This window comes from Chiloscyllium plagiosum, unplaced genomic scaffold, assembly GCF_037043375.1.
Source record: "Chiloscyllium plagiosum isolate Xiang-an unplaced genomic scaffold, Cpla_swu_hap1 HiC_scaffold_31, whole genome shotgun sequence".
Classification (NCBI taxonomy): Eukaryota; Metazoa; Chordata; class Chondrichthyes; order Orectolobiformes; family Hemiscylliidae; genus Chiloscyllium; species Chiloscyllium plagiosum.
In genome coordinates this window covers 6,735,093-6,752,440 of record NW_028270169.1, presented here as the reverse complement: position 1 = coordinate 6,752,440, position 17,348 = coordinate 6,735,093, and the positions used below count along the sequence as shown (strand labels likewise).

Below are 17,348 nucleotides of genomic sequence, written 5' to 3'. Positions count from 1 at the left end.
TTCTTAAACATTTTACCTGCCTGTCATGTTACCTTAAGTCACCCATGAACATCTACACCAAGATGCTTCTGATCCTTGCTGCTTTGGAGCATCTTACCAGGGCTTTCCCTTGCCTTGTTTGTCCTGTTCAAGTTCATCACCCCACATTTATCCTGATGGAATTCCATTTGCCTGTAATCAGCCCATTTCAAAGGCCCATTTATATACCCCTGTAATTTAAGGCTATCCTCCTCACTAATTACCATCCCAATTATTTTCGTATCATCCGCAAACTTACTGATCAACTCTCCTACATTCAAGCCTAAATGGTTAATATACACCACAAAAAGCAAGGGCCCAACACTGATCTTGGCAGAACCACAATGGGCACAGGTGTCCAGTCACACAAACACCTGTTGACCATCACCCTTTGCTCCCGGCAAATTAAGTCAATCCTCGATCCAAGATGCCAAATTTTCTTGGATCCCATGGGCTCATCGCTATCAGTCTCCCATGCGGGACTTAATCAAAAGCCTTGCTGAAGTCCAAATACACTACATCAAATCCATTGATCTCATCTACATATCTGGGTACTTTGTTGAAAAATTCAATCAAGTTCATCAAGCATGACCTCCTTTGACAAAATCTTGCTGACTGTTATTGATTAATGAGGTAAAAAGGTAAAAACCTTTTATTCCTTTATTCCTGATGAAGGGCTTTTGCCCGAAACATCGATTTCGAAGCTCCTTGGATGCTGCCTGAACTGCTGTGCTCTTCCAGCACCACTAATCCAGAATGTTATTGATTAATCCCTGTCTCTCCAAATGCAGATTAATTCTGTCCCTTAGAATTGCTTCCCAACAGTTTCCCCAACACTGAGGTTAGATTGATCAGCCTGCAGTTTCCTGGCTTATCCCTTAGGGCTTTCTTGAATAATGGTGGGAAGTACCTTTTTAGCTAGCATGGAAACAATGGACAGAATAGCTTCTTTCTATGTTACAAATTTCCTGTGAACCTAAGGGCAGACGAGGAGTTTTTTCTTTCAAAAGGTTGCATTACACCTCCCATTGGGTTGGTTCTGGTTAAAGAAGTAATAGCTTTCAAAGAACAATTGAATAGAGTAAGGCAAAAGGAAACTGTGACAGGAATGTGAGGCAAGACTCGGAGTAAAACTCATGGATATCTTGTGCAAAGAACCAAAAGAACCAGCACAATAACTATGGGCCAAATGGCCTTACTCTGCACAGCAGGATTCTATGAAAGAGTTTCTTGCAAGGGAATCAGTTCTTACCAATTAATTTTACAAACATTAGATTACCATAAATGTACATTGCAAGGCCCAAGAATCCTTACCTTATTGCTGCAATTCTGTTTTTTCATTTACTCTTGGCACATGGGAATTGTTGGCTGGCCAACAGCTATTGCCCATTTCTTGATAAGATGGTGATGAGTGACTACACAACTGAGACGCTTGCTAATTTTTTCAGGAGGCAGTTAAGAGTCAACCACATTGCTGTTACTCTGGAGTCAAATGTCGGCCAGACCAGGTGAGGATGGCAGATTTCCTTTCCTGAGTGAACCAAGTGCACTTGTCCAACAACTAACAATGATTTCATGATCATAGATTTTTAATTATCTATAAAGTTAAAAATCACACACCAGGTTATAGTCCAACAGGTTTAATTGGAAGCACACTAGCTTTTGGAGCACCGCTCCTTCATCAGGTGGTTGTGGAGGACACAATTGTAAGACACAGAATTTATAGCAAAAATTTACACTGTGATGTAACTGAAATTATGCATTGAAAAATACCCTGATTGTCTGTTGAGTCTTTCATCTGTTCGAATACCATGATAGTTTCACTTCCTTCATGAGTAAATGACCAAACCTTTTTAAAAATTGCAATCTCAGGTTAACTATAACAATTGTGTTAGCTAGACAATATGTTGAAGGTGTTAGCCCCCTGTGTTTTCTGTCTATGCCATGATGTTTAGATTGATTCTAATCTAAAAAGTGAGATAACAGAGTTTTACATGAATTCATGCAGTTTTTGAGTTGTACTTTGTGCCTTAGAATTGTGTCCTCCACAACCACCTGATGAAGGAGCGGCACTCCAAAAGCTAGTGTGCTTCCAATTAAACTTGGACTATAACCTGGTGTTGTGTGATTTTTAACTTTGTACACCCCAGTCCAACACCAGCATCTCCAAATCATAATTCTCTATAGTTTTACTGAATTCAAATCCCACCATCTGTTGTGGCAGAATTCAAATCCGAGTCTCCAGAACATTATCTGAGTTTCTGGATAATACCATTAGACCATCACCTTACCCCTTCTCAAATAACATATCAAAGATTCCAGAAATTGCCTCAACTCGACTTTACAGCCTGTTCCCCATAACCATTGATTCCCTTATTGTTTAAAAATCTTCCTATCTCAGCCCTGAATCTACTTAGTAATCCAGCCTCAGCAGTTGCTCAGTACAAACGCTGAAGGAGGAAATCAATGATGATAACTCAGTGAAAATTTTGATTAGGCTTGATAGAGAGTAAGGATTTTAAACAGAGATGCAAAAGATAGAACAAGTGAGTTGTTCAAAGAAGAAAAAGATACGAGAGGAGAGTGGGGAAAGACTAAGTTGAGATTTGATGTTAAAGGTCACACATATCAGTCTGAATGGAGAAGGTTGTGTAACATATAGACAGTTGAGGAGGCTTCACTAAGAGCCAGGTTTCCATCATTAAAGATTAAACTAAATTAGATATTAAATAGGTAGCATCTCGGTTTACATTGACCAAGAGATTCCAATTCCAAACAGTCATAATTAGCCAAAGCTGCAAATGGTCAAGAAGAAAGCATCTGTTCCTTCTTTTCTGTTTTTCATTTGAATGAGAAAAATAATTAAAATAACTGATATCATTTAAGTTCTAAATAAGTTTTCCATTTCAACATTTGGCCTTACAAGACATTAGACCAGGCAACTTGCTTCTTGACTACAACCAATATTGCTCTGGATTGAGAGGAAGGTAATCCTGACTAGACAATAGTCCTGACTAAACTATGCACTTTTCCAGCAACATATTTTCAGCTCTGATCTCCAGCATCTGCAGTCCTCACTTTCTCTCTGACTAAACTATGTGCCAATTTTGCATAAGAATTGTTGGGGACAAAGAGAGGGCACTCACTCCTACTTCAAATGATCTATCCTAAAACCTGTATTTTTCCTCAGATAACTCAAAGTCTACCATACAATAAAATTGGTAACGGTTTAAGTGTAATTATTCTATAGCCTATTTGCAGAGATGAACTATTAAGAATCATACAGCACAGGATGAGGCGATTCAGGCCACCATGTCTCTCTCAGCCATTTGAGGGTGATGAGCCAATGCATCTTAGACAGTTAAACTCATAGTTTAATACATCCCCTGCACTTTCCCCATGGTAACAGCACTGATTGGTTTTCAAGATAAAATTGAAAGTTTGAAATTCAAATACTTAATTTTCACAAAGGTGTATTGTATATCTCACTCATTTGGCTCACTAATGTACTTCAGGAAAGGACTTATATACCTAATGGTAAGATCCTTGGGAATGTTGCTGAACAAAGAGACCGTACAGTGCAGGTTCATAGCTCCTTGAAAGTAGAGTCGCAGGGAGATAAGATAGTGAAGAAGGCGTTTGGTGTGCTTTCCTTTATTGGTCAGAGTATTGAATATGGGAGTTGGGAGGTCACATTGTGGCTGTACAGGAGATTGGAATATTGCATGCAATTCTGGTCTCCTTCCTATTGGAAGGATGCTGTGGAACTTGAAAGGGTTCATAAAAGATTTATAAGAATGTTGCCAGGGTTGGAGGATTTGAACTATAATAGGCTGGGGCTGTTTTCCCTGAAGCATTGGAGGCTGAGGGGTGACCTTATTGAGGTTTATAAACTCATGAGGGGCATGGATAGGATAAATAGACAAAGTCTTTTTCCTGGGGTGGGGGAGAACTAGAATTAGAGGGCATAGGGTTAGGGTGAGAGGGGAAAGATATAAAAGGGATCTAAGGGGCAATTTTTTCATGCAAAGGGTGGTGTGTGTATAGAATGAGTTGCCAGAAGAAGTGGTGGAGGCTGGTACAATTGCAACATTTAAAAGGCATCTGGATGGGTATATGAATAGGAAGGGTAATGGGGGAAATGGGGTGAGTACTGGCAAATGGGACTAGATTAGGTTAGGATATCTGGTTGGCATGGATGTGTTGGACCTAAGGGTCTGTTTCCATGCTGTATGTCTCTACGACTTTAAATGTGCCAACCTCATGGTCTAGCCTACATATGACTCCAGACACTGCAATATGATTAACTCTCAGCTGCTCTCTGAAATGGCCTAGCAAGCCAATCAGATTCATCAATCATTACAAAATCTCAATGAAGAAATGAAACCAGACAAATTACCTGGCATCAACCTATGAAACAGCTCAGTCAATCTGTGGGGGGGGGAGAGGTGGAGCTAAAATTCAGACAGTTTTCTCAAGACTAGTCAAGCAACAGCTTGACATAGTCATAATCTGGAAATCATGCCTTACAGTCAATGTCAGACACCACCATCAGCATTCCTGGATGTGTCCTGTTCCACTGCCATAACAGACCCAGCAGAGGTGGTGGCAAAATCAGAAGGGAATTGCAGTGGGAGTACTCAACACTGACTCTGGACCCCATGAAGTCTCATGGCTTCAGGTTTAGCGTGGACAAGGAAATCTCCTGCTGATTACCACACACCATTCCCCCGCCGCTGATTAATCAGCACTCCTCCAGGTTGAGCAACATTTGGAAGAAGCACTGATGGTGGTAAGGGTACAAATGTACTCTGGGAGGGGGATTTCAATGCCCAAGAGTGACTCAGCAGCACTACTACTGATGGAGCTGATCAGGTCCTAGGACATAGCTGCTAGACTGGGTCAGTAGCAGGTGGTGAGGGAACCAACAAGTGGGAAAAATATACTTGGCCTGATCCTTACCAATCTGCCAGTTGCAGATGCATCTGACCATGATAATATGGGTAAGAGTGACCACTGCACAATCCATGTGAAGACAAAGTCCTACCTTCACATAGAGAATATCCTCCATTTCTAACTTAGTATGGAGATTGTCCGACCAGAGGGGAGGCCATATTGGATTTGGTACTTGGTAACGAACCGGGACAAGTGATGGGCTTGTTAGTGGGTGAACATTTTGATGATGGTGACCACAATTCTGTGACTTTCATTTTGGTTATGGAGAGAGATAGGTGCGTGCAACAGGATAGGTTTTACAATTGGGAGAAGAGTAATTACGATGCTGTAAGACAGGATCTGAGGAGCATAAGTTGGGAGCATAGACTGTCAGGGAAGGATGTCGTGGAAATGTGGAACTTTTTCAAGGAACAGATACGACGTGTCCTTGATACGTATGTACCTGTCAGGCAGGAAAGAAATGGTCGTGTGAGGGAACCTTGGTTGACGAGGGAGGTTGAATGTCTTGTAAAGAGGAAGAAGGAGGCTTACATAAGGTTGAGGAAACAGGGTTCAGACAGAGCAGTGGAGGGATACAGGATAGCCAGAGGGGACCTGAAGAAAGGGATTAGGAGAGCTAAGAGAGGGCATGAAAAATCTTTGGCGGATAGGATCAAGGATAACCCAAAGGCATTTTATGCATATGTGAGAAACACGAGAATGACGAGAACGAGGGTAGGTCCGATCAAGGACAGTAGTGGGAGATTGTGTATTGAGACGGAAGAAATAGGAGAGGTCTTGAATGAGTACTTTTCTTCAGTATTTACGAACGAGAGGGACCGTATTGTTGAAGAGGAGAGTGTGAAATGGACTGGTAAGCTAGAGGAGATACTTGTTAGGAAGGAAGATGTGTTTGACATTTTGAACAACTTGAGGATAGACAAGTCCCCCGGGCCTGACGGGATATATCCTAGGATTATGTGGGAAGCAAGAGAGGAAATTGCAGTACCGTTGGCAATGATCTTTTCGTCTTCACTGTCAACGGAGGTGGTACCAGGGGACTGGAGAGTGGCGAATATTGTGCCCCTGTTCAAAAAAGGGAATAGGGATAACCCCGGGAATTACAGGCCAGTTAGTCTTACTTCGGTGGTAGGCAAAGTAATGGAAAGGATACTGAGGGATAGGATTTATGAGTATCTGGAAAGACATTGCTTGATTAGGGACAGCCAGCACGGATTTGTGAAGGGTAGGTCTTGCCTTACAAGTCTTATTGAATTCTTTGAGGAGGTGACCAAGCATGTGGATGAGGGTAGAGCAGTGGATGTAGTATACATGGATTTTAGTAAGGCATTTGATAAGGTTCCCCATGGTAGGCTTATGCGGAAAGTCAGGAGGCATGGGATAGAGGGAAATTTGGCCAATTGGATAGAAAACTGGCTAACCGGTCGAAGTCAGAGAGTGGTGGTAGATGGTAAATATTCAGCCTGGACCCCAGTTACAAGTGGAGTTCCGCAGGGATCAGTTCTGGGTCCTCTGCTGTTTGTAATTTTTATTAATGACTTGGATGAGGGAGTCGAAGGGTGGGTCAGTAAATTTGCAGATGATGCGAAGATTGGTGGAGTTATGGATAGTGAGGAGGGCTGTTGTCGGCTGCAAAGGGACTTAGATATGATGCAGAGCTGGGCTGAGTAGTGGCAGATGGAGTTCAACCCTGCCAAGTGTGAGGTTGTCCATTTTGGAAAGACAAATAAGAATGCGGAATACAGGGTTAATGGTAGGGTTCTTAGTGAGGTGGCAGAACAGAGGGATCTTGGGGTCTATGTTCATAGATCTTTGAAAGTTGCCACTCAGGTGGATAGAGTTTGTAAGAAGGCCTATGGTGTATTAGCGTTCATTAGCGGAGGGATTGAATTCAAGGGTCGTGAAGTGATGTTGCAACTGTACAGGACTTTGGTTAGGCCACATTTGGAGTACTGTGTGCAGTTCTGGTCGCCTCACTTTAGGAAAGATGTGGAAGCTTTGGAGAGGGTGCAGAGAAGATTTACCAGGATGTTGCCTGGAATGGAGAATAGGTCGTACGAGGATAGGTTGAGAGTGCTAGGCCTTTTCTCGTTGGAACGGCAAAGGATGAGGGGTGACTTGATAGAGGTTTATAAGATGATCAGAGGAATAGATAGAGTAGACAGTCAGAAACTTTTTCCCCGGGTACAACAGAGTGTTACAAGGGGACATAAATTTAAGGTGAAGGGTGGAAGGTATAGGGGAGATGTCAGGGGTGGGTTCTTTACCCAGAGAGTGGTGGGGGCATGGAATGCGCTACCTGTGGGAGTGGTAGAGTCAGAATCTTTGGTGACCTTTAAGCGGCAATTGGATAGGTACATGGATGGGTGCTTAAGCTAGGACAAATGTTCGGCACAACATCTTGGGCCGAAGGGCCTGTTCTGTGCTGTATTGTTCTATGTTCTATGTTCTATTATATTGTATGGCACTATTGCCACGTTGAGTGGAACAGACTTTCAAGACTAGGCATCCATGCCACACTGGGGTCCATCAACACCAGCAGAACAATAGTTCAGCACAATCTGCAAACTCATGGTTTGGCATATCCCCCATTAAACCATTACGATCAAACCCTAGTTCAATGAAGAGTGCAGCAAGGCATGCTAGGAGCAGCACCAGATATATCTAAATGAGGTATCAACCTCGTGTAGTTACCAAGACTACTTGTGTGCCAAGCAGCATAAATAGCAAGTGATACACTGAGCTAAGTGATCTCACAACCAACAAATCAGATCTAAATTCTGCAGTCCTACCACAACCAGTCATCAACAGTGGTGGACGATTGAACAACTCACTGAAGGAGGCAGCTCCACAAATGTTCCCATCCTCAATTTTGGAAGAGTCCAACACATCATTGCAAAAGATAAAGCTGAAGCCTTTGCAGCAATTTTGAGCCAGAAGTACCAAGTGGACAATCCATCTCAGACTCCTCCACTGGTTCCCAGCACCACAAATATTTGTCTTCAAACAATTTGATTCACTTCACGTGATATCAAGAAATGGTTGGAGGGACTTGATAATGCAAAGGCTACGGGCCCTGACAATATTCTGGCAATAGCAATGATTGCACAATGTACATCACCATTCATGACTCCTCAGATACTGAAGCAGTCTGGACTTGCCACATAAATACAGTGGCTACAAGAGCAGGTCAGAGGCTAGGAATACTGCAGCAAGTAATTCACCTCCTGACTCCTCAAAGCCTGTTCACCATCTCCAAGGCACAAGTCAAGAGTGTGATGGAATTCTCCCCACGGCTAGATGAGTGCAGCTTCAATAATACTCAAGACAGACATCCATAATAAAGCAGCCCATTTGATTGATACCATATTCACAAACATCCACTCCCTCCATGCCCAATGCTCAGTAGCAGCATTGTGTACTATCTACAAGACGCGCTGCAGAAATTCACCAAAAGTCCTTAGACAGCATCTTATAAACCCAGGATCACCTCCATCTCAAAGAACAAGGGCAGTAGATACATGGGAACACCCGCAAGTTCCCCTTCAAGTCACTCACCATCCTGACTTAGAAACATATCATCATTCCTTCACTATCAATGTGAAAAAAACGTAGAATTCCCTCCCTACAGCTCGTACACTGCAGTGATTCAAGAAGACAGCTCACTACCGCCTTCTCAAGGGCAACTATGGACAAGCAATAAATGCTGGCCAGCCAGTAATGACCACAGCCCATGACTTAATGCAAAAAAAATTGAATAACAATAGTAATTCTTAAGAGATCTCCATGGATGTGCCTGTTAAGTGGTACACTTGATTCAATAAATGGTGAGCGCAACTGCTCTGCTTAAAAAAGTTGATAACGATTTCTAAATAAGATATTTTAGACATATTCCAATGAAGCAATGCTAGATTGAACAAAGTAGTGTTCAATATTTACCTGTCTGAGGTGCAGGCAGGATACGGGCTGTTCGAATAGGACCATTCCGGACAGAATACAACTCCTGAGCCTCGCCACTCATCTGCAAAACAATTAGAGAGCAAAATTCACCAAAGAATTTTTAAAATACTCAGATAATAAATGTTTAATATTTTTACTAACACAAGTCCCTAACATTGTAATTGTGCATTTCAGCTGTTGCTCAAGATCACAGCCCATTATGTTATTTCTGTTTCTCTTATACCTTGTTCTTACTTCTCCTTCTCACTTTAATCTTTTAAAAATTTAACTTATATTTCTCATCAACCTGTTCAGAGATATCCGGAGCAGGTGGGACTTGAACCCAGACCTGCTGGTTCAGACGTAGGACACTACCACTCCACCATTAGACCACCCTCCTTCATACTTTAAACCTTTAATTTGAAACCATCCACAGCTGACCCTTCCCACTCCTTATATCCTCCTCAATCCAGCAATAGTAACCTCCCCCCCGCCCCACCAACCTGATTGCTCTATCGCAAGGACTGTCTATTTCTACCTTTTTCTACCATTTTCTACCTATCATTATGCTTATCTCAATCATTAGCTGTGCCTTTGTAGCGCAAAACTCTACTATTCCCATGTTTTCCTGGCAAACCTGTATCATCCATAAAAAGGTGATCCAAATTTTGGTGCCTCTATCCTAACCTATACCAAACTCCATTCACCTGTCATCCTTGTTCTTATTAATATACAGTACCTTAAATTCCAGTGGACCAATTTTGCAAGTTTAATAGGTTCAATGTTTGCATATAAATCCTGAACCTTCCATGAACTTTTATGATTTGCTACCTGAAAGTTTATGAAATGGCACATGTCTACCGTTTTTGGACCTGAGCAGTATCCAGTCTATCTCAGCTTACCCTGGAAGGGGAAAACATTTCAAAATTTGAATAATGAGTAAAACTAGCTGTCAAATGCTGCTACAATGCAGTAAACCCACTAGTGGTTTTCTTCAATTAACAGAATGCTGCCATCAAGCCAAAAAGACATTTTGCCTCCAACACAAATTAGTGTTTTTTATTCACTTGTGAGACGTGGATATTGCTGTGTGGGCCAAAATTTATTAGGCAACAGTGAGGACTGCAGATGCTGGAAATCAGAGTCTAAACTAGACTGGTGCTGGAAAAGCACAGCAGGTCAGGCAGCATCTGAGGAGCAGGATACTCCTCAGATGCTGCCTGACCTGCTGTGCTTTTCCAGCACCACTCTAGTGAAAGACCAAAATTTATTGCCTGTCCCTAGTAGCCCTTGAGAAGGTGGTGGTGAGCTACATTTCTGAATCACTGCAGTACATGTACTGCAGGTAATGTAATTTCTCAGTTCCAGTGCCAATGTGATGCCAGGCATGTAGGCTGTTCATCCCAATGATTGTCAGGCAGTATCAAACAACATATCCCATTGATTATTCACAGCTGGGAGCATGGTGATCATATTCAATGAGCCCATGCTTTCTAAGCCTCAGGAAAGTATTTCCATCATTAGGTGTGATTCTATTTTTGAAAATCTTTATTAAATAAACTGGACTGTGCTAAAAGTTCCATCAGAAAGCAACTTAAGATCATCATCTGGTTGTGTGATGTATATGAACATGCTAGAAGCTATTTGCATCAATACTGAAGACTCTATAAGACCATAAGACATAGGAACGGAAGTAAGGCCATTCGGCCCATCGAGTCCACTCCGCCATTCAATCATGGCTGATGAGCATTTCAACTCCACTTACCCGCATTCTCCCCGTAGCCCAAAATTCCTTGTGACATCAAGAATTTATCAATTTCTGCCTTGAAGACATTTTGCGTCCCATCCTCCACTTCACTCTGTGGCAATGAATTCCACAGGCCCACCATTCTCTGGCTGAAGAAATGTCTCCGCATTTCTGTTCTGAATTTACCCCCTCTAATTCTAAGGCTGTGTCCACGGGTCCTAGTCTCTTCACCTAACGGAAACAATTTCCTAGTGTCCACCCTCTCCAAGCCATGTATTATCTTGTAAGTTTCTATTAGATCTCCCCTTAATCTTCTAAACTCCAATGAATACAATCCCAGGATCCTCAGCCGTTCCTCATATGTTAGACCTACCATTCCAGGGATCATCCGTATGAATCTCCGCTGGACACGCTCCAGTGCCAGTATGTCCTTCCTGAGGTGTGGGGACCAAAACTGGACACAGTACTCCAAATGGGGCCTAACCAGAGCTTTATAAAGTCTCAGTAGCACAACAGTGCTTTTATATTCCAACCCTCTTGAGATAATTGACAACATTGCATTCGCTTTCTTAATCACGGACTCAACCTGAATGTTTACCTTTAGAGAATCCTCAACTAGCACTCCCAGATCCCTCTGTACTTTGGCTTTATGAATTTTCTCATCGTTTAGAAAGTAGTCCATGCTTCTATTCTTTTTTCCAAAGTGCAAGACCTCGCATTTGCTCACATTGAATTCCATCAGCCATTTCCTGGACCACTCCTCCAAACTGTCTAGTTCCTTCTGCAGCCTCCCCACTTCCTCAGTACTACCTGCCTGTCCACCTAACTTTGTATCATCAGCAAACTTCACTAGAATGCCCCCAGTCCCTTCATCCAGATCATTAATATATAATGTGAACAGCTGTGGCCCCAACACTGAACCCTGCGGGACACCGCTCGTCACCGGCTGCCATTACGAAAAATAACCTTTTATCCCAACTCTCTGCCTTCTGTCAGACAGCCAATCCTCAATCCATACTAGTAGCTCACCTCGAACACCATTGGCCCTCACCTTGCCCAACAGCCTCCCGTGTGGCACCTTATCAAATGTCTTTTGGAAGTCTAGGTAGACCACATCCACTAGGTTTCCCCGGTCTAACCTACTTGTCACTTATTCAAAGAACTCCAACAGGTTTGTCAGGCACGACTCCCCTTACTAAATCCATGTTGACTTGTTCTAATCCGACCCTGCTCTTCCAAGAATTTAGAAACCTCATCCTTAATGATGGATTCTAGAATTTTACCAACAACCGAGGTTAGGCTAATTGGCCTATAATTTTCCATCTTTTGTCTTGATCCTTTCTTGAACAAGGGGGTTACAACAGCGATCTTCCAATCATCCGGGACTTTCCCTGACTCCAGTGACTTTTGAAAGATCTCAACCAACGCCTCCGCGATTTCCTCAGCCACCTCCCTCAGAACTCTAGGATGTAACCCATCAGGGCCAGGAGATTTATCAATTTTAAGACCTTTTAGCTTTTCTAGCACTTTCTCTTTTGTGGGCGGCACGGTGGCACAGTGGTTAGCACTGCTGCCTCACAGCGCCAGAGACCCGGGTTCAATTCCCGCCTCCGGCGACTGACTGTGTGGAGTTTGCACATTCTCCCCGTGTCTGCGTGGGTTTCCTCCGGGTGCTCCGGTTTCCTCCCATAGTCCAAAGATGTGCAGGTCAGGTGAATTGGCCATGCTAAATTGCCCGTAGTGTTAGGTAAGGGGTAGATGTAGGAGTATGGGTGGGTTGCGCTTCAGCAGGGCGGTGTGGACTTGTTGGGCCGAAGGGCCTGTTTCCACACTGTAAGTAATCTAATCTAATCTACTCAACTCAGCCCCCTGACTCCCTTTAATTGTTGGGATATTACTCATGTCTTCCACTGTGAAGACTGACGCAAAGTACTTATTAAGTTCTCCTGCTATTTCCTTATCTCCCATCACTAGGCTTCCCGCATCAGTTTGAAGTGGCCCAATGTCGTTTGTTTGTCTGTCGTTTGTTTGTTTGTTTCTTATGTATTGAAAGAAACTTTTACTATCATTTCTAATATTACTGGCTAGCCTGCCTTCATATTTGATCCTCTCCTTCCTTATTTCTCTCTTTGTTATCCTCTGTTTGTTTTTGTAGCCTTCCCAATCTTCTGATTTCCCAGTGCTCTTGGCCATTTTATAGGCTCTCTCTTTTTCTTTCACAGATTTCCTGACTTCCTTTGTCAGCCATGGCTGTCTAATCCCTCCCTGGATAATCTTTCTCTTCTTGGGGATGAACCTCTGTACAATGTCCTCAATTTTACCCACAAACTCTGCCATTTTTGCTCCACTGTCTTCCCTGCTAGGCTCTGCTTCCAGTCTATTTTCGTCAGTTCCTCTCTCATGCCCTCATAATTACCTTTATTTAACTCTAACACTGTTACATCCGATTTTGCCTTCTCTCTTCCAAACTGCATACTGAACTCTACCATATTATGGTTGCTGCTTCCTAAGTGTTCCCTTACTTTAAGATTTTTTATAAAGTCTGGTTCATTACATAGCACTAGGTCCAGAATAGCCTGCTCCCTTGTGGGCTCCATGACAAGCTGTTCCAAAAAGCCATCCTGTAAGCATTCCATGAATTCCCTTTCTTTGGATCCACTGGCAACATTATTTACCCAGTCCACCTGCATATTGAAGTCTCCCATGATCACTGTGACCTTGCCTTTCTGACATGCCTTCTCTATTTCCCGGTACATGTTGCGCCCATGGTCCTGACCACTGTTAGGAGGTCTGTACATAACACCCACTATGGTTTTTTTGCCTTTGTGGTTCCTCAGTTCCACCCACACAGACTCCACATCATCCGACGCTATGTCATTCAGCACCATAGATTTAATTTTGTTCTTAACTAACAAGGCAACCCCGCCCCCTCTGCCTATCTCCCTGTCTTTTCGATAAGTTTGAAAACCCTTGGATGTTTAACTGCCAGTCCTGAACCCCCTGTAACCACGTCTCTGTGATGCCTACCACATCATATTCATTCACGATGATCTATGCCATTAGTTCGTCTGCTTTGTTATGAATGCCACGAGGATTCAGGTAAAGTGCCTTAATGCTAACTTTCTTATCATTAGAGATATTGGAAGTCATAAGATGTCCTAAGTTATCCTTCCTTTTTGCTGCATTCCCAGTCTGTCTCAAGTTTAAATCTGCCTGCACATATGCTATCCTGCCGCTTATCTTTCCATTTAACTCCATATTCCCTGTCGCTTTCACTTTCCCTTCCCCCCAACTCAGAAGTTTAAAGTCCAACTGACCACCCTATTTATCCTCTTCGCTGGAACATTGGTACCTGATCGGTTCAGGTGGAGACCGTCCCAACGGTACAGATCCCCCGGTTCCAAAACTGATGCCAATGCCCCATGAAGTGGAATCCCTCTTTCCCACACCAATGCCTTAGCCACGTGTTTACTTCCCTAATTTTCTTATCCTTATGCCAATTGGCACGTGGCTCGGGCAGTAATTCGGAGATTATGACCCTTGAGGACCTGTACTTCAATTTCTTTCCTCGTGCTCGATAATCCCCAAACAGGTCCTCCACCCTAGCTTTGCCTATGTTGTTAGTCCCAACGTGGACCAGAACAACTGGATCCTCCCCCTCCCGCTCCAATATCCTTTCAAGCCGGTCAGAGATGTCCCGAACCCTGGCACCGGGTAGGCAACACACCATGCGAGACTCCTGATCCGGCTTGCAAAGGATACTATCTGTCCCCCTAATTATAGAATCCCCTATAACAACTACTTGTCTTTTTTATAGAAGCAAACAGAATTTGTAAATATATTGCACCTTTTTCAAAATAGGGTGATGGAGTTAGCCGAACTCTGCTACATCCTCATGGCAATGCTCTGATCAATCAGAATCTACCTGTATGGTCTGAGGATTAAGGTTGACAGTTAACCATTCTTGCTGCATCTCAATGCCAAATATAGCCCAAACAATCAGCATTCTCAATTCTGTCTAAAATGTCCCATTTTCTTCAAATCTGTTTTTTTGTATCCTAATTCTGATGAGTACAAGATTAAAAGTTTCAACTTCTCATCTCCTTTTGGCAATGTTTAAATTCTGTAACACCAAGCATTTATTTAATTTTGAATAAGTTCATTTCAAAGCAACCAGATAATACCTTTTGAACAAACCCTAAATGCCTTAATCCAGTTTTGTAGACAAGGGAATGGGTAGCAAAGTAAAATTGTCTGCAGTCACATAACCAAAGTAACAAGTAATCCAAAACTGTACAAATTAATTAAGGTAGAGAGATCATAACAAGTTATCAAGGTGACAGTAAGGAAGATTTTACAAATACTGAAAAGTATGGTGGGGTTACATGTAGCGTGACATGAACCCAAGATCACAGTTGAGGCTGTTTTCATGGATTCAGAACTTGGCTGTCAGTTCTGCTGGGCAGTTCTGTGTTATTGTATATCTCAAAGGGCACCTCAGAGGACGTTTACCCAATGTTTGGAGTCTGAATGTCCTTGACAGCTGAAGTGTTCCCCAACTGGGAGGGAACATTCCTGTCTGGCAATTGTTGTATGATGTCCATTAGTCTGTTGCTGTTGCATCTGCACAGTCTTGCCAATACACCATGCTTCAGGACATCCTTGCCTGCAGCGTATGAGATAGACAACAATGGCCAAGGCACATGAGTATCCACCATGTATGTGGTGAGTGGTATTTCCACTTGTGATGGTAGTATCTATGTCGATGATCTGACATGTCTTGCAGAGGTTGCCTTGGCAGGGTTGTATGGTGCTGTGGCCGATGTTGTCCTGAAGGCTGGATAGTTTGCTGTGAACGGTGGTCTGTTTAAGGTTTAGTGGTTGTTTGAAGGCAAAAAGTGGGGGCATAGAGATGATTTTGGTGAGATGTTTGTCATGATCGATGACATGATAAAGGCTGCAAAGAACATGACCTTGTTTCTTTGCTCTGGGGGTGTACTAGATGATGAAGGGTACTCTATCAGTCATGTCCTGTGTCTGTCTTCTGAGAACGTCACTGGTTTCTCGCTGTGGCATGTCAGAACTGGCAGTCAATGTGTTCAGCATCATATCCTGTTCCTATGAGGGCATCTTTCATCATCATTAGGTATGTGTTGTATTCCTCATCCGAGCAGATTCTGTATATACACTGGGCTGGTCCATAGAGGATGGCTTCTTTAATGTGTTTAGGGTGGAAGCTAGAGAAATGCAGCATCATGAGGTTATTCATGGGCGGACAGTAGAGTGAGATACCGAGGCGTCTGTCCTTGATGGAGATGCATGTATCCAAGAATGAGACTGATTCTGAAGAGTAGTCCATGGTAAATCTGAATGTGAGATGAAACTTGTTAAGTGGTCATTTCAGTGATTTGTCGGCATGAGTCCAGAGGAAGAAAATGTCGCCGATGTATCTGGTGTTCAGCACTGGTTGGAGGTCCCTTGCAGCAAACACGTTCTGCTCAAACTTGTGCATGCAAACGTTGGTGTATTTGGGTGCAAAATTGGTCCCTATGGCTGTTATGTGTCTGGATGAGGAACTGGTTGTCGAGGGTAAAGACATTGTGGTCGAGGATGAGTGGATGAGCTATAGGATGGTGGATGAGTTATAGGATGACATCTGGAAATTGGCAGTTGTTGGGGTTGAGTACTGGGACTGTTGTAGCAATGCCATTGTCATGAGGGATGCTGCTGTAGAGTGGAAGGTCTTTGACACTGAGCAGTTCTCAGCCTGTCAGGATGTCTGATACTCCTGTTTTTATCAGTCAGCCTAGGCTCCCTGATTCGATCAGATTAACAGTCCCAATCAGGGAAATCATATTCTATGAAGTCCACCTGGCTGATCTTGTTACAACCACTACAGTTCACACTATTGCATACAAGTCAGGTGTCTGAGTACTGAAGTCCTACTCTAATAATCTCAAATACTCAGTGCTGAAGCAGTCCTATGCTGCTGGAGGGGCTGTCCTTCAGCTGAAATGCTCTTAAATCCCATGATATATTGAGAAGGAGCAGAGAGTTCTTCTTCAGGGGCAGCACAGTGGTCAACAGTGCTGCATCACAGCACCAAAGACCTGGGTTCAATTTTAGCCTTCTAAGACTACCTGTGTAGAGTTTGCACATTTTCCCCGTGTCTACATGGGTTTCCTCCAGGTGCTCTATTTTACTTCCACAGTCCAAAGATGTGCAGGTTAGGTGGAATAGCCATGGGAAATATATTCTGAGTGGGATGTTGTTTAAAGGGTCAGTGTGGACTTAATGGGCCAAAAGGCCTGTTCCAAACTGTAGGGATTCTATAAAATCTGAAGGAATTCTATGAGTGTCTTGATAAATACTCATCCCTTTTCTGACACTACCAAACTTAGACCAGTTTGTCAGTAATCTTATTGCTGTTTGTAAAGTTTTATACATCCCCAAATTTAACTACTCTACAAATAACAGCTGTGCTAGATCATTAACTCTAGAATTCCTCCATAAAACACTCTATATCTCTCCCTCACTCAGGCTTTAAGGCACTCCCTAAAGCTGACCGCTTAGATCCAGTTTTTGATCACCTCTTCAAATAGCTCCTTGTATGGCTGTGAGACAAATTTTAAACATTTTGAAAACATTTCTTTGATGCTCTTTATGTTTCATTACAGTAAAAGGTGAT

General features: G+C 42.9%; 1 protein-coding gene and 1 pseudogene across 2 annotated transcripts in view; both read right to left on the bottom strand.

Moving 5' to 3' along the window:
- The window catches only part of bcas3 (BCAS3 microtubule associated cell migration factor), a 1,223,934-nt gene that overhangs the window by 1,056,115 nt on the left and 150,471 nt on the right, over nucleotides 1–17,348 (bottom strand). For both annotated transcript variants that reach the window (XM_043718095.2, XM_043718097.2), the window contains exon 6: nucleotides 8,914–8,995. In XM_043718095.2, coding sequence (XP_043574030.2) covers nucleotides 8,914–8,995 — 82 coding nt within the window. The remainder of the gene's footprint in view (nucleotides 1–8,913; nucleotides 8,996–17,348) is intronic.
- LOC148141851 (uncharacterized) lies at nucleotides 15,158–15,769 on the bottom strand (annotated as a pseudogene).